Raw genomic sequence first — 26,431 nt, 5'->3', positions numbered from 1 at the left:
GTTCCTTCTGATGTGATGCATTTTGTAAGACACAGTGATTGTGGCCAGAGGATAATGAAAGCCCGGTCATCTTTAAACACGCGACAATACTTATGACTAATGACTGATGAAAAACTTCATCGCTATGTTCCCACTAAGCACGCTGTTGATCTACGTGTTTGTGCTATGAATATAATGCTACATGCTTACTTGCCACATTCCTATTTACAAGTTGTGCAATACCTGTGATAATATGTGATTGAATGTTATAACAACTGCATATATGCATATATATAATACACCCCTGAGGTCTTATTCGTTGAATAGAGACTTGTGTGCTCGCGTCCTTCACAAGACCTGACCTAACTGACCTTCTTCTAGGAGGATGTCGACTCAAGGGAACACCGATATCAACCACCCTCTACCTACAACAGAGGCGGAAATGCAAGAGCGCCTCTTATAGGCCATCGCACGGTACGAGGCCCGTCGCTCCGATTGCAGCGGAGGTACCTCAGGAAATAACCTCCCCAACGGTAATGTATAGTCATTTAAGACACATTACAAAACGTTTGGACATTTCCACGAGTGCCTTGCTAAGGCCTTACGCGAATAATGTTGCTTACATCGCAGGCTGCACCTACAAGCAGTTCTTGGACCACAAACCTCGAGAGTTCGACGGCACTGGGGGTGCCTTAGCCTTCGTGCGCTGGGTTGAAAAGACGGATTCTATTTTACGATTGAGCAAATGTGACCCCGAACATCAAGTCACGTATATAGCTGGACTATTGGTGGATGAGGCCCTGTCATGGTGGAACCATCAAGTTCGGACAATGGGCGAGACCGCTGCGTATGCTATGACGTGGGACGAACTGAAAGATCTGATGCGTAAGAGATATTGCTCGAGGGCAGAAGTCCAGAAGTTGGAAACAGAACTGTGGAACTTGAAAATGGAAGGACTAAAGATAGCAGAGTATGTGCAGAGATTTAACGAATTATCACAAGTTTCCTTACTCCTAGGGGGACCTGAGTTTAAGAGAATTGAACAGTTCATAAGGGGATTGGCACCTCAGATTTTAAGCCTGGTAACAACATCTAAACCTTCAACGATCACCGAGGCTATCAACATAAGCGTGGCACTCACGGAAGAAGTAGTTAGACGAGGAGAATTTTCCACTGCGGAGGAGAAAAAGGAGACTGCTATAGAGGCATCTGGGGATAACAAGAGAAAGCTCGCAAATTTCAAGATGGTTACTCGGGGGAGTAGCAAGAAGAAGGCCAAAAGGGGAAAATACTACATGGGTATCCTACCTAAGTGCGACAATTGTTTACGTTATCATGCCGGGCGATGTAGATATGGAAAATGTGCTAACTGTGGAAAGAGGGGGCATCCTAAAGAAACTTGTTGGCAAGATACTGAATGTGGTAATGGGGGCCAAGACGGTAGTGAGAATCACGAAGGGGACAACGACAATGAAAATTGTCGAGGCAGAATGAGTGATAAACAGAAACGTGCTCGAGGTTGTTTTAACTGTGGAAGCAAAAAGCATTTCAGAAAATATTGCCCTAAAAACAATCAGGCACAAGGATGAAAGCTCCCCACCGGAGCTAGGGAGACACGCCAGGGATTCAAGCATGGATATCGGTACGTCCCGAATTACTCAATGTTATGCATCTGTATTGCCAAATACTGTTGCAAATTTTACGATTCGCACCTCTAGAGTTCGAGAGTATAATTGGTTTAAGTAGCGAGCAAGTAGATATTCCAATACCCATTAGAACTAGCTTAGGGGAAGCTAGTGGAAGCCAACGCAGTAACTGGGGGCGACAAGATAAAAACCGGAGAGCGTAAGTTTACGATAGATCTACTGCCAGTTGAGCTGGGAAGCTTCGACGAGGTAATTAGGGTGTATTAGTTGCCAAGCGGTCGAGCGGAGGTCGATATCCGCACCTCGATGACGAATGAAGGAACGGTCGTGACTCACGAAGCAGGATACGCCACCACAGATCATGAATTGCTTAAGGCACGAAAGTTGTTGTGGGAAGGATGTGTTGTTTCCTGGCTCATGTCGGGAAAAAGGGAGCCGAAGAACTAAAACTTAAAGATACCCCCGTGATAGGAGAATATCCTGAAGTCTTCCTCGAAGACTAGCCAGAATTATCTCCTCAACGACAAGTCAAATTTTTGCATCGAGTTGATTCCAGGCGTCGCGCCTGTAGTCAATGTACCCTGAGCGACTTACACCTTCGGAAATGCAAGGATTGATAGTGAAGTTTTAGCAGTGGATAGAGAAGGAAGATAACAGACCAAGATGTCCCTTTTCGGTAACCCCATTTCTGCTCGTCAAAAAGAAGGATGATGATTTTCAAATAAACATCAACTACCAGGAGCCGAACGAGCTAACGCACGAGAGTCGGTGACTCTTACTAAGGGTTAACGAACCTCTTACATAACTGACTATGAGGACCCAACTACTACTACACGACTGGTCGACGATCGAGCGTTATTAGCAGTGAAATTCAGGAAGAAAGTATACCAGGGTGAAATTGTGGGACAATGACTTGTTCTAGACGTAGAAAAAATGGTGCTTCCTACACAATGTATAAACCGGATCCACACGGGATATGAAATCTGGAGAATCTAGAAAACTTATATGTAGGACCTTTAGGAACGCAGGACCAAACTCATGAGGGTTTTACTTAGGAACCATATCTGTCAACTCAATCAAACATCATTAACTTGACAAACTTGTCATTGCAGTTAACAAAACTGAAATTACTTAAATTTTCTTCCATTGAAGTCTTCACTTTTACTTCTAACGAGTAGATATTTGTATTTCTACTCCCCTCAAAGTAGTTGCATCACGTTGATTTCCTTCGCTGAGAGCGAACACACGTTTGCTTCGTATACTTGGTCACTTCTCCCTTTTGGTAGAAACACATCGCTTCATCACTTGAAAACTTATATATAACCCATGCACCTTTTGCTACGCATGCGGTTTCATTTCGAATAAACGCTTCATTAAAGTTCAAATATTACGTTGCTAAATCTAATTACTGGTTTGTGATTCGAGTAACCTACATTATTGAAATTATTGGCTCCTTTGCTATCAAGTCAACACACTCTTTTGAAACTTCTTTTATTACAAATTACCTTCATGGTTCATTTTGTTACCATGCCGATATTTCCTTTGTTGATACATATGTTTATTGCCGGGCTACACTGAGATTAAGTTCGATTGCTTGAACTTATCCACTTCGCATGTCCCGTTTCAGACATCATAGGATGTAATGAGAGCATCATATTCGAATATTTTCGCAAAGATCTTTTCATTTCGAGTCATAGTAGATTCGGTTGGTCTATGACTCCACTAAATCGGTGATTGATTTTGATACTTGCAGTGATACTTTCACAGAATTGAAGCTTGTGCTAATTGGGTTACTCATTTCATACAGGGATTTAATTGCCTACTTATTTGTTAACAATCCATTTTGATATCCACGATCGAAGCAGTCTTAACACAATTGTGTGTTGAGGCAATGGTACATATATTCATTTCATAAGCACAAAGTACCCCCTAACGATTCTTTCGTTATCAATCAAATGCCTTACAGTACTTAATACTTTTTTTCGATCAAAACAGTGGCTCTTTGATGATTCCGTATTCAACCGAAAACTTTATGACATTGTGTAAATCAAATCTTCCGGCTTGTTTCGGTACACTTTCATCTTATCTCAAACACGGTGAACTTGTTCAGTCACCGCTATTATGGAATTATGTCATTGCGACACCTTGTGGTGTCATTACAAACTTGTAGCTTGTGCTAATCATGGTCAACCGTTTCACACAGGACTACATATACTTTTGCTTGACTCATCATTCAAACATTTCTGATGCAACTACTAATTAAGGCAAGGATACACCATAGTCGCTTGTTTTTCACTCGGCGTATTCTCGCAATTCAAAATTTTCAACACACTAAACTTTACCATTCATCTACTCGGTTGTCGACAGATCATTTTACAATTTCATATGAGTTGTTGATTTTGAATTCATATAGCGGATGCTATGTTTTGTGAAAACTCGTTTACATATTGCGATCGACCGTTTGAGGATCTTATTAGTCAAAACTCCTCTTTTGTGGACCCCCCTGCTAGCTGGATTACACTAGGCTATACGTCAAGTACATCTTGTACCTTTGACATCAACTGCTATGAGCACACACCTTTAACCCTAGGATTCAGGTTGTTCTATATTCTTGGACTCACCAAATGTGAGTAAGGTTTGATTCGGTTTGAAGAATTATCTACCTTGATATTATTCATATACATACACGTGTGACGAAACCATAAGGAGTTAAGGTAGTATAAATTTCGAGGACGAAATTTTCTTAATGAGGGGAGAATGTGACAACTCTAAAAATTACAGGTATCCGTACAATTAATTTATATTTAATTAGCGCTTAATTACTGTGCTTGATTACAATTACGAATAAACTGCTTTCTGTTTTCTGATACATACATATTCATGCATCATACCTTATTACTGTCACTTCATTTATTACACACAAAACAATAGTGACAAACTTGATGCACAAAAGCACAGTTAGCACAGTGAGCGGATAACCACAAAAACATGCTGACATTACCAGCACCAAAACAGACATTGTCTCTGAGGCCAGTATGAGCCGGGAATAGATTACTACACTAGTAGGGAGTGTAGGGAAGTGAGGATCATAAGACTGCGTCACTAGATGATAGTTATAGTGCCGGGAAGTGCCAGAAACATGCTTTAAGTGCAAAATTCTGCACTACATACAAAAATTCAGCATTTAACAATGCTAGTAAAGTGTAAAAACTTGGCAAAATAGTTCCAGACACTTTCCAAAGTGTTAGGAATTTAATGTGTTACTAAAAGTAATATAAAAGACAGTTTAAAGCTTTATTTAGCACTTTAACGGAACGACATCCAACCGAACATCCGGACATTATCCGGAACACTAAAATATTACTAGAAGCATCGTTTTTATTTTTCCAAGCTAGTTACTGTCCCCGAACATCATAACACCTCATAAAAATATCTAGTAACCAAGTACCTAACTATATACTTACACTTCAACCATGGACTAACATCTAGTTGGAAACCTAAACTACTACCCCCCCCCCACCTAGTAACGGCCAACAAGGGCCCCACCTCAAAGATTATATTTGATTATTAAACTAGATCATGTCTTAACTATCCTAAACACATGGACCTAAGGATAATGCAAAGTTAGGGAATTATAAATTAGACCTCTAGTTCTTCACTTCTTTCATCATAAACAAAACACCACACATCTTCCTCCTTCTTCCCTTCTTACCTACGGCCTAGACAAGCCACCACACTACCACCACCTTCAAGTCTCTTATATACAATCCACATACATCTAGAGGTGCAAGAGATCATACAAGCAAGCTTGGAGTGCTCGGAAGCTCAAGGACCGCTCTCGTTTTCTTTTATCCACCACTTTTACGCTTTGAAACTCACCTAGCCTTGTGCTAGTAGTAAGTGCCTTAGATCTTCATCTTGTTCATATTCTTGGTGGTTAATAGTGGAAAGAATGGTGAAATTACAAGAACCCTAAAGATCAGAACTTAAAACATGAACATAAAAGCTTTACACAAAGTTCATGAGATGAAAGGTGATAACACATGGTAAATCTGAATTAAATGAACAAAAACCTGCTGTAAACAACTTATGGTCTGATGTTAAATGTATTAGAAAGTATGGCGATCGTATGTGTGCGTTCTAGTAACAATTAACCTACAAACAGCTTGCTGATTTGCATTTTCAGCCGACTTTAACTAGCTGTAAACAGGTCATAACTTAACGAAAAACTGCTTTTCTTGAGTCTACAACGTGTCATTATGAAATACGGTTCTAATGGCATCGGAATCATAATTTTTGGACTTCGTTTACTATTTTTAAAGTGCCAATTTGTAACAGCAGCTAGAGCTGCATTTTTGCTGCTGAAAATATGCGTCCTATTTTCAGTCATAACTTGAATTCTGTGTAGGGTTAGATCATAAAATTTATACAGTAGATGGTCGCTGTTGTCGCCGTGATCTTCCAACTAGAATTACGTCAAACGGACTTACGATAAATTTTAGGTGAATTATTCAGTGGACTGCAGTTAGAAAAAGATGAATCTGACTTCAGTCCGGAAAATGAATTTTTATAAAATATTGGTAATGAACTAGACCCCGATACTTTTACATAATAATATTTGGATCGTATAAGACACTTTGTAAAAATTGGGAATTTTTGGAATGAGATAACTATTTTATTAAAATACCCGAAAACAGCCTAGTTTTGTGTATTAAAATTGAATCGATATAAGTAGTATTTTGCGCGCCTAAATGTCGGGTTGGTTATTTGAAAGCGATCTAACGTGTTATACGTTAAAGAAAATGATACTCTAGTAAGCGTGGACGACTCCATTTACAAAGGGGACTCTGGCGAATTTTTCTAAAATTCCAATACTTAGAAAATATTTTTCTAAACAAGTGTTACTAGTATATCTTATAACTTGTGTTTCATATACAAACTTCGCCATAGATTTTCTTACGAAATACAAAGTATCGGAGGTTGGTTTTCGCAAATAAAAATGGGTAAACATATATTTAGAATATATATTTTATGTTGAGACATTTGTGTGATTGTTTGTTATTTTGTGTACTAGATATATTATTTTTAGGGTAAAAATAATATAACTTGAAAATACCATGAAAGTACGATTCCAAAGTAATACCTGTGACAACTGGCAAAAATAATGGTAATTCCGTACAACCTAAGCACTTGATTTAACGTTTAATTACGTTCATTACGATTTAATTAATGCATGATTATGTCATACAAAGTCTAGCAATCATAGGGCATGGTTATATATGTCAAACAACAATAATACAATCGCCACGTCGCGAGAAAACTGCAAACTATGTCCTAATATGTTGGCAAAATGCTGAAAACACTATTCACCTGAACACACTATTCATGCCAGCAAGTTTCGAAAATTGTCGGAACGAGCAACGAAGGGCATGAATGCACTTGGTAGATGAAATACAAATAAAAATCCCTTAGCAGGGACCCTAAACACCAAAACATATTAAACTTTTCGAAAAAAAAACACCTAAACATAAAGTGTCCGATCCACGCCAAAACTATAACAAAAATAAATTGTCTGCAACATTAAAATGCGGCATTTTGATGTCCGTAGAACTTGTAAATAATATTTTACAACTTAAATAATCTTGGAGATATCATTGGGATATCCGAAACACAAGTTACCAGCGTTTCGTCGCTACTTGCACAACTTATCCGTTTTGATCCGACGGACTAGTAAACGGTATTTTTATCACCCTAACGCCTAAACGAATCATCTAGCGAACTAGTTAGCGATATTTTGGTGTCGTAAACGCCTTGAATAGACGCCATAACCTCGACGGTAAATTAAAACCATAGCTCCCGGTATTAAACTATAACTTTCATATAACATCCGATATCGAACCGATGAGCGAACTAGCGGTATTTTTACCATCCAAAACTTATACCTACTAAACTAGTAAACTAATTAGACTTTATTTAATACCCTAAACTATCATTAACACCCTAATTACCCTAACTAAATTAATTACTAAAATATCTAGCCGTTTAACAATTTATGCACATGTTTTATATGATTAAAATTTATAAAAAAAAAATAAATAAATCATAAACACCATACCCCTTAATACTCGACCATACCTCCCCCATATACTAGGTTTGATGATGAAAATGTATGGAGAAAAAGATTAGAAGCATGGCTTGATATATATAATCTTTGACCAAGATATTGAAAGATATGAACCACTAAACACACCACATCATTCCATGACTTTCTTACATTTCCAACTTGCAAACTTCCCCTCTTTCCCATTCTTTATTCACGGCAACCACACACCCCACTATATCCTCATTTTCATTCTCTAAAACACCATAATTTACATCATTAAAAAGCCATTTTAAGGTGTTTAAGGAACTTGTATGCTTGGAGAATCATTGGAGATTATTTTAGAGCTTTCAAGTCTTCTTAATCTTTATCTTAAAGTCCATAAATCCTTTGCAAATTTGTAAGATCATCTTTCACTATTTTTTTAAGCTTCTTATTATATTTTGTAGTTTACTAAAGTACTAGTTGATCATCTTGAACCCTACGACAAAAACAAGCTTAAAAACTCTAATCTCACAATAAAAGTCTAATAAATAAGATGTATATTATGTTGATTATGTTGTTTTGTGTTAGATGCTACTTATGATTATGTTGACTATGTTAAAGTAGATTGTTTACAAAGATGATCTTGTGTAAATTAGGCTAGTAAGGATAATCTAAACATTTTTATGTTTAGATTTTAACAAGATCATTATCCATATAATACATGAACTTTATATTAAACTTGAAAATGATTTATGGCCAAAATAACTTTTATAAAAATAAAAATCATGATTTACACTATAAAAGTGTTAAAAGTATGTTAAATTTATTTTCTAGTAAACCTATTAAAAGAGTTAATAAGTGCTATCATTTTTTTTATTAAAAATGTGATTAAGAATATATTAAGTTCAAAAGTTATATGGAAAATTATGTGAAAAATATTACTTGAAAAAGTAGTGCTTTGGAACTTGATTTGAAGTTGATTGTGATTATGGGCTTAAACGTGAAACTAATACGTTTTTAAGATGTGGAAAACGCCATAGTTTAGGGGAAATTATGGCGAAATTTTCTAAAAATCTAATCACGTTGAAAGTATAATTAACGAGGTGATTAACGGGGTTAAACGTGATTAGAGATCTTAATTGTCACTAAGAAAGTTTTAACAAAAATATTTAAGTCCTAAACTATGAAGGTTTTTGATAAAACAACTTATATATCTTTATAAGTTAAAAAAAAAAAGAGGTTATTTATTATATCTATATATATTTTTTTAGGGACAAAAAAAAAATATACGTATATGTTTTCCAATCATTATATGTGTATGTGTATAAATACATGTGTATTGTGTGTATGTACTAGAGTTAGGATCCTACAAGCTAAACACAAAATACACTACACATAACAAACTCCAAAAACATGTCGACGAAAGAATGTAAAATACATGAGAAAACGAATGCAAGTTATATTACACTTTGACATGAAGCGCGGATAACGAACAATCGGACCTCGGGCGAACCGTACAAATAATATATATATTTCGACCAAATAATATATATGCATATAACACCAAAAACCGACGCGAAATATCAAATGAATGTCATAGCGTATAAATGCGTCGCCATCGGCAACGGTCACCATATCGACACGACACGGGGTGGATACTTATCACGGACGACACGCGGGCGTTCCGGACAATAAAATACATGGTAACGACTCCTGCGACGAACTCTAAAAATAATACATTTTTAGACATGAAATATATATATATTTAGACGCCAAAAATTTCGGAAAGTGTAAATTGAAAATCGCCAAGTGTGCACATATACAAATATATATGTCTACGAATACCTATAAAATACACTCAAAATACACTTGTAAAAAAAACAAGGATACTTGGTGTGATAATGGGCTAGTAAAAGCCCATTTATTTAATAAGTTGGACTAACCCATTAACATGTAAAATGGGCTAGGCCCAAATACACTAATAATATGGATTAAACCCAACAACTTAAAAGACATGGGCTAAGGCCCAATGAAAAATACATGTATATTTTTAATAAAATATGTTGTAAAAATACATTATAAATACGGTATACCTACACGTATAAATACGGTATACATACACGTATGAATACGGTGTACGTATACATATGAAATACGCGAATACATAACGATGTACTCATATACACTTGTTAAAGTGTACACTCACAATGAATACCGTACACGTACATTAACATATATACAATGTTAAAAATAAATATTTTTAACAACTATATCTTAAAAAGATATACATATACATATATATTTGTGAAACAAATATATACCTAAAACAAACCGATCATACGTATACATGTGAACGACGTTCACCGAACTTAAAGATATATATTTTTGAGGAATATATATTTCATACAACAAACATGCGTCCTGCACGGCACAAAGGCGCTATTGGACTCGGTCCACTTATACTTGTACGACACAAGGACTTATACATGCTATACCCACATATACTCGTGCGAAGCACGGATACTTACAAAGGGCGATGCCCGTTCTAACACATTATGAACTCAAGAAGTGTGTATATATATATATATATATATATATATATATATATATATATATATATAATAAAACGAACATACGAAACAAATGTCAACATATTTAAAATACACAAGGGTTCCATATACAATAATGTTCAAGATGAGCAACGTGTACATAAATTAACATAAACCCAAGTGTCTAATGAGTTAGAGCACTTGTAGGTTATTACGCGCTAATTGGATACCCGAACTGCTAGCATACATACGGACGCAAACTTGTGAGTTCATGTCCCCCTTTTCTTTTAAACGTTTTCGGTTTTACAACTCTCGGGGGGAAATACATGTTACTATGGTATGGTTAAGCAACAAAATGAATTAGTAGATCACGTGCGAATAGGCTGATACTTAAAGCACCATTAATCTTGTTTAAGACCACGGAACAAAGGGGGTAGATCTATCGGGTACAGGGCAAGCCCCACTCATGGGTCCTTGTGTGGCCACATGGAGTTTCCTTTGTTACCCTCGCCGGGTGGACCGGTACTAAATCGCTTACGGGTTGGTGGCTTCCTATGTCGGCACACATATTAATGTCCTAGCAACACATTAATGATCAACATGTTCATTTACGCTTTACATACCAGATTTCGATACTTGAACTTTCAAATGTTTTACAAATTCATTTGATGATTACGAACTTAAAACACATGAACTCGCTCAACTTTTGTTGATGTTTTCAAACTTACATGTATTTCAGGTAACTAAGTGGATCTTGGTGCAACAAATTATGAAGTTTCAATTGTAGTGAACCAGGATTCCTTCTCGAGTCTAGTCTACAATCACTAGGATCCTTCATGAAAACGGATTTACAAAATGCATGGTTTTCATTGCATACACAAAGCACAAGATCCACTACCCAAAACGTATTTCAAAAATAAATAAATAGATAATGTCCTCGCATTGTTTAGGCGACATTAATTGGGGCTTAGTCTATGTGGGATAGACTTGATAAACTAGATCGACTCACACAACTTACGTGGTTATATTTGACAAACATATAATTGTACATACATATATATATAATAAATAATGAGATTATTTATTGATATATACATACATGTTGTACGGATTATTTTTGCCTGGGTACTATAGCTTCATCTGCTAGTATTGGTGGTTACGACGACCCTGACTTTATGGATACCTCTTTGGACTAGTTCATGCACTTTGCGGAAGACGTCCCTGTGGAGGACGATGTTTTAGCCGCACCACTCCTGTTCCACGAAAGCATCATTATTGGCCATTCCGATGGCGATCATCGCGTAGCGATATTGCCAAATGTTGCGATCCACCTAACTGTTGCTCCTTTTATTATGGAGTTATTTAATGACGAGGACGAGATCCCCACCTTGCAGCTATAGGTTGAGACTCTCTGTAGGGGAATCTGGAGATGGAGCGTCATGCTGACGCAATGCCATCATCACCCCTAGCCTACCCTCCGCCATCTATTCCACTACCACCATCATCACCACCACACCATACCTCACATGTTGACCTTGACATCTTCATTAGAGCACACGTCTTAGCGCTCTAACAGCAGACGAGTGCCCTTTCTTGCAGTATTTGTTTTTAAGCTTGGGGAGGAGCGTACCTATCTTCGTAGTCTAATCTTCCCTACCCCTCTCCCATCCCCCTACCCTTAAGGTATTTATTTGCAAGCACTTATGCTTGGGACTAGAAGACCCACTCTTGAGGGATATATGAAGACTACGTACTAGTTACGACACTTGAAGACCTTGAAGAACAATGTGGAGGAAAATATTTTGCCACTTTTATATATATATATATAAACTTGCACGACCGGGGTAATGTAGCCTCGTGCCCTTTTGTTTTCTTCACAAAACAACGTATCAAGTTGTCGATATATATATAAAAGTTCAGTATTATGTTTTCTTTATCTGCACATTGTGGTTTATTCTATGCGTGATTGATTGGTTGTGGATTATGGATGGGTTGGATGGTGTGATGATTAATATTTATTTTTTTCTTTTTTTTTAGCCGACAATATTTATCATTATTAAATATTTGTCTAACCCGTTCGTTACTTGTGTGTGGAAGACTATGGCACCGAAACGGAGGAACCTTAGGCGCGACACCTCAGGCCCTATGCCTACTACACAGGCAGAACTGAATCAGCTCCTTGAAGAGCGAATCTCGCAAGCAATCGCCCAATATGAGGCCAACCGCAATGAACACAGTGGCGGATCTGGCGGAACTGGCGGCCAAGGTCAGGGAGGCACATCTGGTGGCAACACCACAAATGGTAATAGAAAGTGTCTTTATAACAACTTAAATGTTACATCTCCTATTCTAATCGTGCGTTCTCAGGTTTGTCGTTTATATAATATGTCTATTCAACTTTTCAGGGTGCACGTACAAACAATTTCTCGACTGCAAGCCTCTCAATTATGATGGTACTGGAGGTGCAGTGGCATTTGTACGATGGACAGAGAAAACTGAGTCCACTATTCGCATGAGCCGATGCACTCCTGAACAGACAGTGGTTTACGCTACAGGGTTATTTGTGGATGAAGCTCTAACTTGGTGGAACCTTCAGGTTCAAACTCTAGGAGACGTTGCAGCCTACGGGCTAACTTGGGAAGAATTAAAGGAACGCATGAGAGAAAAATATTGTTCTAGAGCTGAGCTACAAAAGCTGGAGACAGAATTTTGGCACCTTGAAATGGTAGGTGCCGACGTTTCAGGATACACCCAGAGATTTCATGACTTATCACGAGTGATTCCGTATATGGTCACTCCGGAATTCAAAAGAGTCGAACGATACATATGGGGTCTTCACCCCGAGATCAGGAGTCTAGTTAGCTCGGCACAACCTACCACCATAACTCAAGCTGTTACCTTAGCAGTGAGCCTCACTGAGGAGGCAGTGAGAATGGAGAAGATTCCTGCGAAGGGTTCGGAAAAGAAAGAGACTCACGTAGAGTCTACTAGTGGTGGAAAGCGAAAATTTTCACACTCCAACAAGGGTATGCGTGTGAACAACAACGACGGCACCAATGCTAACAAACGAAGGGAAGTAAACCCACCAAGAGGTGGCAAGGCTTTCACAGCAACCAACGAAACTAGGGGTAAAGGCTATTTAGGCACCCTGCCTAAATGCGACAAGTGTAAGTATCATCATGAGGGCCGTTGTGCAAAGTGTGATAAATGCGGTAGGATAGGCCACTATAAGGAAACATGCTGGGTAGGAAGGGGAAAAGGAAACACAAACCGTGGAGGAAATGGTAACAACAATCAAGGTAGAAATGACAACGGGAATGGAACTGGAAACAGAAATGGAAACAACAATGGCAACGGAAATGGAGCTGGAAAGGGGCAAGGATGCTACAACTGTGGTGACAACGGGCATTATAGGAAGGATTGCCCTAAGGAAAACCAGGCTCGTGGGAGAGCTTTTGTGATCGGAGCCCGAGATGCACGACAGGACCCGAACGTTGTTACGGGTACGTTCCCTATAAACCAACACTTTGCATCCGTTCTATTTGATACTGGCGCAGATTTTAGTTTCATATCTATAGAATTTAAGAATATACTTGGCCTAGATTCGAGTAAACTAGATGTCCCGTATTCTATAGAATTGGCGAACGGAAAATTAGTCGAAGCGGATGAGGTTATTAAGGGTTGTACACTCGAGCTTGGGGAGCGAAAATTTTCTATCGACCTTTTACCCGTTGGGTTGGGTAGTTTTGACGTAGTTGTCGGAATGGATTGGTTGTCCGACAACCGGGCGGAAGTAGTTTGTCATGAGAAAACTATCTGCATCCCACTGCCAAATGAAGAAACGCTTGTAATTCATGGGGAGAAGCTTGAGACACCCCTACGAATCATTACGTGTATGAAGGCGCAAAAGTGTCTCCGAAAAGGCTGTATAGCTTTCCTCGCCCACGTAGTCGACAAGGAAACCAAAGAGCCGAAGCTAGAAGACATCCCTGTCGTGAAAGAATTTCCAGAAGTCTTTCCAGAAGACTTACCTGGACTGCCTCCACAGCGCCAAGTGGAGTTTCGAATTGATTTGTTGCCAGGAGCAGCACCAGTGGCGAAATCACCATATCGGTTAGCTCCGTCAGAAATGCAGGAGTTATCTACTCAACTGCAAGAGTTACTAGATAAAGGATTCATTAGACCGAGTTTCTCACCTTGGGGAGCTCCGGTACTATTTGTTAAAAAGAAAGATGGTAGCTTTCGCATGTGTATAGATTATCGGGAATTGAACAAACTTACTATTAAAAACCGTTACCCGCTACCGAGAATCGACGACTTGTTCGATCAACTACAAGGCTCAAGTTATTACTCCAAGATCGACTTGAGATCGGGATACCATCAGTTGAGAATACAAGAAGAAAGCATCCCCAAGACGGCTTTTAGAACTCGTTACAGACATTACGAGTTTCTCGTTATGCCATTCGGCTTAACAAATGCGCCAGCGGTGTTCATGGACCTCATGAACCGCGTGTGTAAGCCGTATTTGGACAAGTTCGTGATCGTGTTTATTGACGATATCCTAATATATTCACGGTCAAAGGAGGAACACGAACAACATCTAAGAGCTATATTGGCGCTTTTAAAGAAGGAACAATTGTACGCGAAGTTTTCTAAATGCGAATTTTGGATTCGCGAGGTGCAATTTCTCGGACACGTGGTAAACGAGAAAGGAATTCATGTCGATCCGGCTAAGATCGAGGCGATAAAGAACTGGGAAGCGCCTAAGACCCCCACCGAAGTACGACAATTCTTGGATTAGCAGGCTACTACCGAAGATTTATAGAGAATTTCTCAAAAATTGCTCAACCGCTAATGTCCCTAACGCAAAAGGATAAGAAATTTGACTAGGGCGAGAAACAAGAGGTGGCTTTTCAGATACTGAAAGATAAACTTTGTGACGCACCTATTTTATCCTTACCTGACGGTACCGATGACTTCATGGTCTATTGTGATGCATCGCATCAAGGTCTCGGTTGTGTGTTGATGCAACGGGACAAAGTCATCGCGTACGCGTCTCGCCAATTGAAGGTGCATGAGAAAAATTATACCACGCATGATCTTGAGTTAGGTGCGGTGGTATTCGCGTTAAAGATCTGGCGTCACTACTTATATGGTACTCATTGTACAATCTTTACAGATCACAAGAGCTTACAACATATATTTGATCAGAAGGACTTGAATATGCGGCAACGACGATGGGTCGAATTATTGAACGATTATGACTGTGAGATAAAGTATCACCCGGGCAAGGCGAACGTCGTGGCGGACGCCTTGAGCCGCAAAGAACGTGCAAAACCTCTGAGGGTGCGGGCCTTAGAGATGACCATACAAACCGATCTCACCTCTCGGATTCATAATGCTCAACAAGAAGCGCTTAAACCAGAAAATATACAAGCCGAATTTTTACGAGGAATGGAGGCACAATTGGTGCCAAAGGAGGATGGAACACTGTACTTTATGGGACGAATTTGGGTTCCATTATTCGGTGACCTACGAACGATTATACTAGACGAGGCTCATAAGTCAAGGTACTCTATACATCCGGGATCGGATAAAATGTACCAAGACTTAAAAGGATTTTATTGGTGGCCTAAGCTTAAAAGTGACATTGCTACCTATGTCGGAAAATGCCTTACATGCGCCAAGGTTAAGGCGGAATATCAAAAGCCTTCAGGATTACTGCAACAACCTGAAATTCCCGAATGGAAATGGGAACAAATCTCGATGGACTTCATTACTAAGTTACCACGAACCTCAAGAGGTCACGACATGATTTGGGTAATTGTTGATCGACTTACAAAGTCCGCACATTTTCTTCCGATCAGTGAGAAGGATAGCACTAAGAAACTGGCTGAAATATACCTCAAAGAGACCGTGGCATGACATGGAGTGCCTGTTTCTATTATATCGGACCGAGATGGTCGGTTCGTGTCAAGGATATGGCAATCATTTCAAAAGGCCTTTGGATCACAACTGAATCTTAGTACGGCCTTTCACCCTCAAACGGACGGCCAAAGTGAACGGACGATACAGACTTTGGAGGACATGCTACGCGCTTGTGTGATGGATTTGGGTGGAAACTGGGATACTCACTTGCCCTTAGTGGAGTTCTCATACAATAATAGCTATCACACTAGCATTCAGGCTGCCCCGTTTGAAGCTTTGTATGGACGAAAGTGTCGATCCCCGCTATGTTGGGCGGAGACCGGGGATAAACAACTCATTGGTCCGGACTTAGTTCAGGAGACCACAGACAAGATCATTCAAATACGAGACCGTATCAAGGCGGCTCGCGATAGACAAAAGAGCTACGCAGACAAGGGGCGCAAACCATTAGCTTTCGAGGTCGGAGACATGGTATTGTTGAAAGTCTCGCCTTGGAAGGGCGTAGTAAGGTTTGGTAAACATGGAAAGCTGAACCCACGCTACATTGGACCTTTCGAAATACTGGAAAAGATCGGAACAGTTGCTTACAAATTGAAACTACCAGAAGAGCTTAGTAGTGTACACGACACGTTTCACGTGTCTAATCTCAAGAAAAGTCCTACTCAAGAAATGGTCGTCATCCCAGCGGACGAGATACACGTTAACGACAAACTCCAATTTACAGAGGAACCTGTTGAGGTTACAGACTGGAAAGTGCACAAGACACGGAGGAGTCGTAGGAAGTTGGTTAAAGTTCGCTGGAACTCGCGTCACGGACCCGAGTATACGTGGGAACGTGAGGATCAAATAAAATCCAAGTACCCTCACCTGTTTCAAGACTCCCCTGCAACCGATAACACGACTTGAATTTCGGGACGAAATTCTTCTAACGGGGGGAGAATGTGACAACTGGCAAAAATAATGGTAATTCCGTACAACCTAAGCACTTGATTTAACGTTTAATTACGTTCATTACGATTTAATTAATGCATGATTATGTCATACAAAGTCTAGCAATCATAGGGCATGGTTATATATGTCAAACAACAATAATACAATCGCCACGTCGCGAGAAAACTGCAAACTATGTCCTAATATGTTGGCAAAATGCTGAAAACACTATTCACCTGAACACACTATTCATGCCAGCAAGTTTCGAAAATTGTCGGAACGAGCAACGAAGGGCATGAATGCACTTGGTAGATGAAATACAAATAAAAATCCCTTAGCAGGGACCCTAAACACCAAAACATATTAAACTTTTCGAAAAAAAAAAAAAAAAACACCTAAACATAAAGTGTCCGATCCGCGCCAAAACTATAACAAAAATAAATTGTCTGCAACATTAAAATGCGGCATTTTGATGTCCGTAGAACTTGTAAATAATATTTTACAACTTAAATAATCTTGGAGATATCATTGGGATATCCGAAACACAAGTTACCAGCGTTTCGTCGCTACTTGCACAACTTATCCGTTTTGATCCGACGGACTAGTAAATGGTATTTTTATCACCCTAACGCCTAAACGAATCATCTAGCGAACTAGTTAGCGATATTTTGGTGTCGTAAACGCCTTGAATAGACGCCATAACCTCGACGGTAAATTAAAACCATAGCTCCCGGTATTAAACTATAACTTTCATATAACATCCGATATCGAACCGATGAGCGAACTAGCGGTATTTTTACCATCCAAAACTTATACCTACTAAACTAGTAAACTAATTAGACTTTATTTAATACCCTAAACTATCATTAACACCCTAATTACCCTAACTAAATTAATTACTAAAATATCTAGCCGTTTAACAATTTGTGCACATGTTTTATATGATTAAAATTTATAAAAAAAAAATAAATAAATCATAAACACCATACCCCTTAATACTCGACCATACCTCCCCCATATACTAGGTTTGATGATGAAAATGTATGGAGAAAAAGATTAGAAGCATGGCTTGATATATATAATCTTTGACCAAGATATTGAAAGATATGAACCACTAAACACACCACATCATTCCATGACTTTCTTACATTTCCAACTTGCAAACTTCCCCTCTTTCCCATTCTTTATTCACGGCAACCACACACCCCACTATATCCTCATTTTCATTCTCTAAAACACCATAATTTACATCATTAAAAAGCCATTTTAAGGTGTTTAAGGAACTTGTATGCTTGGAGAATCATTGGAGATTATTTTAGAGCTTTCAAGTCTTCTTAATCTTTATCTTAAAGTCCATAAATCCTTTGCAAATTTGTAAGATCATCTTTCACTATTTTTTTAAGCTTCTTATTATATTTTGTAGTTTACTAAAGTACTAGTTGATCATCTTGAACCCTACGACAAAAACAAGCTTAAAAACTCTAATCTCACAATAAAAGTCTAATAAATAAGATGTATATTATGTTGATTATGTTGTTTTGTGTTAGATGCTACTTATGATTATGTTGACTATGTTAAAGTAGATTGTTTACAAAGATGATCTTGTGTAAATTAGGCTAGTAAGGATAATCTAAACATTTTTATGTTTAGATTTTAACAAGATCATTATCCATATAATACATGAACTTTATATTAAACTTGAAAATGATTTATGGCCAAAATAACTTTTATAAAAATAAAAATCATGATTTACACTATAAAAGTGTTAAAAGTATGTTAAATTTATTTTCTAGTAAACCTATTAAAAGAGTTAATAAGTGCTATCATTTTTTTTATTAAAAATGTGATTAAGAATATATTAAGTTCAAAAGTTATATGGAAAATTATGTGAAAAATATTACTTGAAAAAGTAGTGCTTTGGAACTTGATTTGAAGTTGATTGTGATTATGGGCTTAAACGTGAAACTAATACGTTTTTAAGATGTGGAAAACGCCATAGTTTAGGGGAAATTATGGCGAAATTTTCTAAAAATCTAATCACGTTGAAAGTATAATTAACGAGGTGATTAACGGGGTTAAACGTGATTAGAGATCTTATTGTCACTAAGAAAGTTTTAACAAAAATATTTAAGTCCTAAACTATGAAGGTTTTTGATAAAACAACTTATATATCTTTATAAGTTAAAGAAAAAGAGGTTATTTATTATATCTATATATATTTTTTTAGGGACAAAAAAAAATATACGTATATGTTTTCCAATCATTATATGTGTATGTGTATAAATACATGTGTATTGTGTGTATGTACTAGAGTTAGGATCCTACAAGCTAAACACAAAATACACTACACATAACAAACTCCAAAAACATGTCGACGAAAGAATGTAAAATACATGAGAAAACGAATGCAAGTTATATTACACTTTGACATGAAGCGCGGATAACGAACAATCGGACCTCGGGCGAACCGTACAAATAATATATATATTTCGACCAAATAATATATATGCATATAACACCAAAAACCGACGCGAAATATCAAATGAATGTCATAGCGTATAAATGCGTCGCCATCGGCAACGGTCACCATATCGACACGACACGGGGTGGATACTTATCACGGACGACACGCGGGCGTTCCGGACAATAAAATACATGGTAACGACTCCTGCGACGAACTCTAAAAATAATACATTTTTAGACATGAAATATATATATATTTAGACGCCAAAAATTTCGGAAAGTGTAAATCGAAAATCGCCAAGTGTGCACATATACAAATATATATGTCTACGAATACCTATAAAATACACTCAAAATACACTTGTAAAAAAAACAAGGATACTTGGTGTGATAATGGGCTAGTAAAAGCCCATTTATTTAATAAGTTGGACTAACCCATTAACATGTAAAATGGGCTAGGCCCAAATACACTAATAATATGGATTAAGCCCAACAACTTAAAAGACATGGGCTAAGGCCCAATGAAAAATACATGTATATTTTTAATAAAATATGTTGTAAAAATACATTATAAATACGGTATACCTACACGTATAAATACGGTATACATACACGTATGAATACGGTGTACGTATACATATGAAATACGCGAATACATAACGATGTACTCATATACACTTGTTAAAGTGTACACTCACAATGAATACCGTACACGTACATTAACATATATACAATGTTAAAAATAAATATTTTTAACAACTATATCTTAAAAAGATATACATATACATATATATTTGTGAAACAAATATATACCTAAAACAAACCGATCATACGTATACATGTGAACGACGTTCACCGAACTTAAAGATATATATTTTTGAGGAATATATATTTCATACAACAAACAAACATGCGTCGTGCACGGCACAAAGGCGCTATTGGACTCGGTCCACTTATACTTGTACGACACAAGGACTTATACATGCTATACCCACATATACTCGTGCGAAGCACGGATACTTACAAAGGGCGATGCCCGTTCTAACACATTATGAACTCAAGAAGTGTATATATATATATATAATAAAACGAACATACGAAACAAATGTCAACATATTTAAAATACACAAGGGTTCCATATACAATAATGTTCAAGATGAGCAACGTGTACATAAATTAACATAAACCCAAGTGTCTAATGAGTTAGAGCACTTGTAGGTTATTACGCGCTAATTGGATACCCGAACTGCTAGCATACATACGGACGCAAACTTGTGAGTTCATGTCCCCCTTTTCTTTTAAACGTTTTCGGTTTTACAACTCTCGGGGGGAAATACATGTTACTATGGTATGGTTAAGCAACAAAATGAATTAGTAGATCACGTGCGAATAGGCTGATACTTAAAGCACCATTAATCTTGTTTAAGACCACGGAACAAAGGGGGTAGATCTATCGGGTACAGGGCGAGACCCACTCATGGGTCCTTGTGTGGCCACATGGAGTTTCCTTTGTTACCCTCGCCGGGTGGACCGGTACTAAATCGCTTACGGGTTGGTGGCTTCCTATGTCGGCACACATATTAATGTCCTAGCTACACATTAATGATCAACATGTTCATTTACGCTTTACATACCAGATTTCGATACTTGAACTTTCAAATGTTTTACAAATTCATTTGATGATTACGAACTTAAAACACATGAACTCGCTCAACTTTTGTTGATGTTTTCAAACTTACATGTATTTCAGGTAACTAAGTGGATCTTGGTGCAACAAATTATGAAGTTTCAAGTTTACTATGAAGACGATGTCATCCGTATTTTGGAGGGTTTGATCCATATATCCCGTCTTCGAACGGGACATAGGATGCAAAACCTCGTTATTTCAAAAACTTTATTTTGAACAAGTCTTGTTTGTAGAACTTATAAACTTATGTTGTCTTTTGCTACAAAACAACTTTTGACTTGTATCTTTACATTATGGAATGGATGAACATCGTGTATGTTTTATATCATATAGTTTGTTTACTTACATCGTATGCTGTGGAAACCGATCAAGTCACACTACGCGCTTCCGCCTTTGACACGGGTGTGACAATACCAACGCTATCACAAAAATGATTATTTAAGTTACACAAGTAATGTTATATTACGAACGTTGGAACGTAACTTACGAAATTTTTCAGAAAGTCCCTTTACACATATGTTTTTGGTGGAATATTATTTTGGAAATCAAGGAAGTAAAAGTATATTATTTTTGGGAAAAGTACATATATTTTGGAAATAAGTTATTTTGGACAAATAAGTTAAGTATATTTTCTAAGTGGGAGTTAAAATATATTTTCGGAATTATAAAGCATACATGTATTAAAAACCCCCATCCTTGGGAAGGAGAAACGAATACGAATACTTGAGAAGTACTAATACCGAAATATTGTATAAACAATTATTCGAAAACTAAATACAATTATTATAACTTGGAATAATACCATAATCGTAACTCAAAAACATACATACTAAGACAAGGCACGACTCGTTCGTCTAATAGACGTTAGACCATTGTAGGTAGTCGTGTTTGCCGCGGGGATTTGGGTTACAAGTACGAAGACGCAATACTGTGAGTTCATGTCCCCCTTTTCTCTTAATTGTTTTCAGTTTTTATACTTCGGGGGTGAAATACATGTTACAATGATTACGGGTACTTTTATACATGGTATGGTTAGCTTAAGGAGGGTTACTACTTAGATCATATGAGTGGGTAGGCAGAAACTAGAGGCCGTTAATCCTCGTCGTAGGACCGAGGGATATTAGTGATAGATCTATTTGGGTGTAGCGAGCCCCACTCCTGAGTCCGCTGAGTGAACCAGGTGGTGACTAAGTGCCCGACGCACAAATCCGCTAGGTTTGAGTCTTCCTGCATCACTTCACACATATCATTGGCTTTGCAACCCAATGGTGATCTCTTTTTCCTTAATTGCTACATACCAGGGATTTTCATACATACAGACATATTTACAAAGATTTATACATACTCACTTACACATGAACTCGCTCAACTTTATGTTGATTTTTCAAACTACATGTATTTCAGGGAACTAATGGATCTGGCACGGTATGCACGTATTTTCAAGCTGCGTTTGAATAAAGAAGTCATCCAGGGTTTAGAAGGTGTAACCTCTTCCTGGACGGGTTACATATCCCTAAACCTAGTATTGTTTAAAGTCTTTTGCTAAGTTTTTACAAACTCATTAAATCAAGTCAAGGTTTGTAACTTATTTTGTGATTGATGTTTTAAGACAAGTATAATATGGTGTTTTTCTAAACTCTATTAACGGGTGAATATCTCATGTTTTTATCATATAGCATTGTTATGATTGTTGCTATGGTATTAAGAAGTCACACCAAATAAACCAACGCTTCCGCAAAGCCAGGGTGTGACACGAGCGAACAAATGTTAGGTGTGAATCTGAACAGTCTTTTGAGCCTGATCAAACCCTTAGGCGTTCAACCAGACGTCGCAAACCATCCAACATAGCTCGTGATTCTTGATTGATGTATTATATATTACAACTTATGATTACCGAACTTATCTAATTATGACTACCAATGTTTGTTTTGTTTATTTTTTATTAATACCCATTTAACTTACATTATTGATATTGATGCTTAACTTGCCGTATGCACATGTGCATATGTATTTACAAGTTATATATACCGTTTTTTAACCCACTTGTTTATCTATATAATATTGTTTAACATTATACATGTTACTAATATGAATTTAAAACCATTTGTTAAATATACCCAATTGTAATACATTATACAAACTTAACCTTTAATCTGCGCGTTTTATCACTTTATGCACATACTGTATGCACATGTGCATACGGGTCATTTAATTTATTAATCAACGTAACATGACATATTTTAACAAACAAATAAATTTTTAACTAATAACATGCATTTATATCACTTTATGCACATGTGCATATGGGTCATTTAACCATATTATTGCACATGTGCATATCAAATCGACCATAACATAATCCAATTATCAACTAATTAATTATCAACTAATAACTAATTAATTATCAACTAAGTATCAACTGATGTAAACCAAACATAAAACGTGAAATAATAAACATAAAATGTCTAACCATGCACTTGCGCATATCAAATCAACCATAACACACTCCAGTTATCAACTAACTAATTATCAACTAAGTACCAACTGATATCAACCCACATCACAACAACTATACACGTCTAACCAACCAAGAACATAAAATGTATAACCAAACAAAAACATGAAATGTGAAATAAGTTGTAACCTACACACACAGCCTATATTTTCTGATCCGTTTTCCACTTGCTAAGCATCCTCCAACATTCTTCTTGTTTCAACGCCTCTTCGTTTAACATCTTCCGCACCTTTTCATCTTTCATTCCATGTATCGTCTCCTTTGCGAGCTCCATAACGGTTCCTTTATATACATTTGCATCTGATAACAACAGCTTTGTCGCTATTTTCATCCTCAAATTTTACATCTGCATCTTCTGAATAGCTTTATTGGTACTAAAACCGCATTCAAAGCTAATATCGCTACCTTTATACATTTCCATGTGTCGCATCGTGAACACACCGCCGTCGTTAAAATTGTCAGTCGTTTCCCATCCCAACCACTTTATCGTCACATTTGCGTTCACCATGCGTGATGCCGTTGCGTGTCCGACATCTTTCAAATAACCAACAATGTAATGTTTCTGTAATGCATAAATACATTATCATAAATCAATATAATTATTCACAAATATAACACTAAATATTAAATACATACTTATTACTTTAGAAGGCGACCCTAAACTTCTAAAACTCGTTCATTTTCCTGTTCCTTTTCCTGGTGTCATCTTGTAATACGCGAAGCTATCATGCATATTATCAACCACTTCAACCGTTGCGTTATCCAAATCAAAACAAATCATGTAGCAATGTTTTTTTTTCAATCATGGGTACAATTATAATGTTGAAATCTCTCAACTTCAACAGTTCGTTGTCACACTCAACCACCTCTTTCACATGCGATGTTATTGTTGCAAACGCCCTTTTTCTGTTTGTTTCGCCTTTAGCATATACTCTGGCTGCACGTATTTCATCAATACATGTCATGCACAAATAATATTTAATGTATTCACAATTGTTTTTTGTCACACCCCCAAAATCCACACGCGGAGTACCACCGCTTGGAGGCGTGACATGACCAGGATCAAGCCATCAATCATATTGAACATAGAATATAATAATCGAAGTAGTTTGTAAAAAAAAAAAAAAAAAAAAAAAAAAAAAAAACCCCAATTCAATACAATTGATGTTCAAACCAAAGATAGTTTAAGCAGCGGAAGCATAATATGAAAACCCAATGTATGTAATAGGTTCATGTGTCATAAAGTTTAACATAACATCCACGATCCATGCTCCACAACGACCTGATCCTTCCTGTGCAAGCTCCATATGTACCTAAGGTCCTGCAAGGCATGCAGCAGAGAGTCAACAACTAGTTGAGCGAGTTCACAGTTCACAGTTAATAGTTCAGTAATGGTAATAGTTTAGTAAGCCTTGTGTTCGTTCATTAAGTCATGTGTCGTATTAGTTCGTATCGCGGCCCTCTAGGCATGTATGCGAAGATTAGGGAAAATTCCCAAGTATTCTAGACTAGGTATATTTGTATCGCGGCCACCCGGCACATGTGCGAAGTTTAGTGTATAGTTCGCAGCCTTCCTAGGCATGTGTGCGAAGATTAGTCATAATATCGCGGCCAACCCCGGCGTGTGTGCGAAGATCAGTTCTATAAGTATCACTAGTCTAGTCGTATCTTATCAATAACCCATCCTCACCCGAGGACCATATAACTACGTTCCATAAGCTAGGTAAGTACAAGTAAATAATAATCCAAACCCATTCCCACCCTGGGAACCCCATGCCTTGGCTGTGTGAACTCACCTTGGTTTGCTCGGTATGTTATTGCTTCTAGAGTTAATTAAATGTCTAAGTCCGTTACACACGACCTAGGATACATTGCACATGATTCGATGTAAGTGTTACATTCAAGTAGGGTTTACAAGTCTTTGACATCAGTTGTGATCTGTGTGATAGTTGTGTACAGAATGATATGATGAGACTATTCACACATACAAGATCATGTAATTTCATTCAATAGCATACAGTCATATACAGAACATACACCTCATATGAACTTCAGTCTATGCATCTCAATTGAAAGTCTTGTATCATCAAAAGTCAGACATCATACATCATATAGTGAAATTAGGACTTTTAGTCATACAATCAGGGTAACATCATGTTTAAATCACAGAGGTTGGACACAACAACACAAGCAAAAGATCAGCCAACATTCCAGGACCAGAAATTCGGACTCTAGGGTTTTCTCCCTTCAAAACTCGGACAAGGAAGCATTGGGGGGGGGGGGCTTCCTTACCTAAAAACTCGGACAGGGGGTGGGGGCCTTCACAAGGTCGGACAACATTGCAAAAACCCTGACATTCCCTTCCCTAGTGTGAAAGTCGGACCAGGGGTGTCCCCCCTTAAAAATTCGGACAGGGCCATGCCCCTTAAAACTCGGACAAGGCTTGCAAAAACTCTGACTTTCCATTTCCTCTCCAAAAGTCGGACAAGGGTTGATACAACAAAACTCGGACCAAAGCACTCTTTTAAAACTCGGACAAGGCTTTGAGCCTTTAAAACTCGGACAACCATCTTGGCCAAAAAGTCGGACCCATGTTTACTTGTTAAAATCCGGACCAAGGCTCCATAATCAAAATTCGGACTATCATCT

The 26,431-nt window shown here is 37.7% G+C and overlaps 1 protein-coding gene and 1 long non-coding RNA gene across 2 annotated transcripts; both read left to right on the top strand.

Moving 5' to 3' along the window:
• The first annotated feature begins 7,858 nt into the window (after positions 1-7,858).
• On the top strand, positions 7,859-11,039 carry LOC110903179. The gene is made up of 3 exons (XR_002571720.2): positions 7,859-8,125; positions 10,467-10,522; positions 10,999-11,039. It is a non-coding gene; the product is annotated as an uncharacterized LOC110903179 (long non-coding RNA).
• Positions 11,040-12,359: 1,320 nt separating this feature from the next.
• On the top strand, positions 12,360-21,612 carry LOC110903180. The gene is made up of 3 exons (XM_035989372.1): positions 12,360-12,561; positions 12,665-13,762; positions 21,331-21,612. Exons 1-3 carry the CDS (start codon positions 12,360-12,362, stop codon positions 21,336-21,338), a joined length of 1,308 nt encoding a protein of 435 aa, XP_035845265.1. The 3' UTR covers positions 21,339-21,612.
• Positions 21,613-26,431: the final 4,819 nt, after the last annotated feature.

The sequence above is a fragment of the Helianthus annuus genome, chromosome 4, assembly GCF_002127325.2.
Source record: "Helianthus annuus cultivar XRQ/B chromosome 4, HanXRQr2.0-SUNRISE, whole genome shotgun sequence".
Taxonomy (NCBI): domain Eukaryota; kingdom Viridiplantae; phylum Streptophyta; class Magnoliopsida; order Asterales; family Asteraceae; genus Helianthus; species Helianthus annuus.
The sequence above is the reverse complement of the archived record's forward strand: the minus strand, read 5'-3'. Positions and strand labels throughout refer to the sequence as shown.

What these genes read in the sequence shown, in the direction of transcription:
- LOC110903180 (XM_035989372.1), top strand. Translation starts at nt 12,360, where the DNA reads ATGGCACCGAAACGGAGGAACCTTAGGCGCGACACCTCAGGCCCTATG. An exon ending in TGGTGGCAACACCACAAATG is followed by an intron (nt 12,562 to 12,664) that starts GTAATAGAAAGT and finishes TCAACTTTTCAG; the next exon opens with GGTGCACGTACAAACAATTT.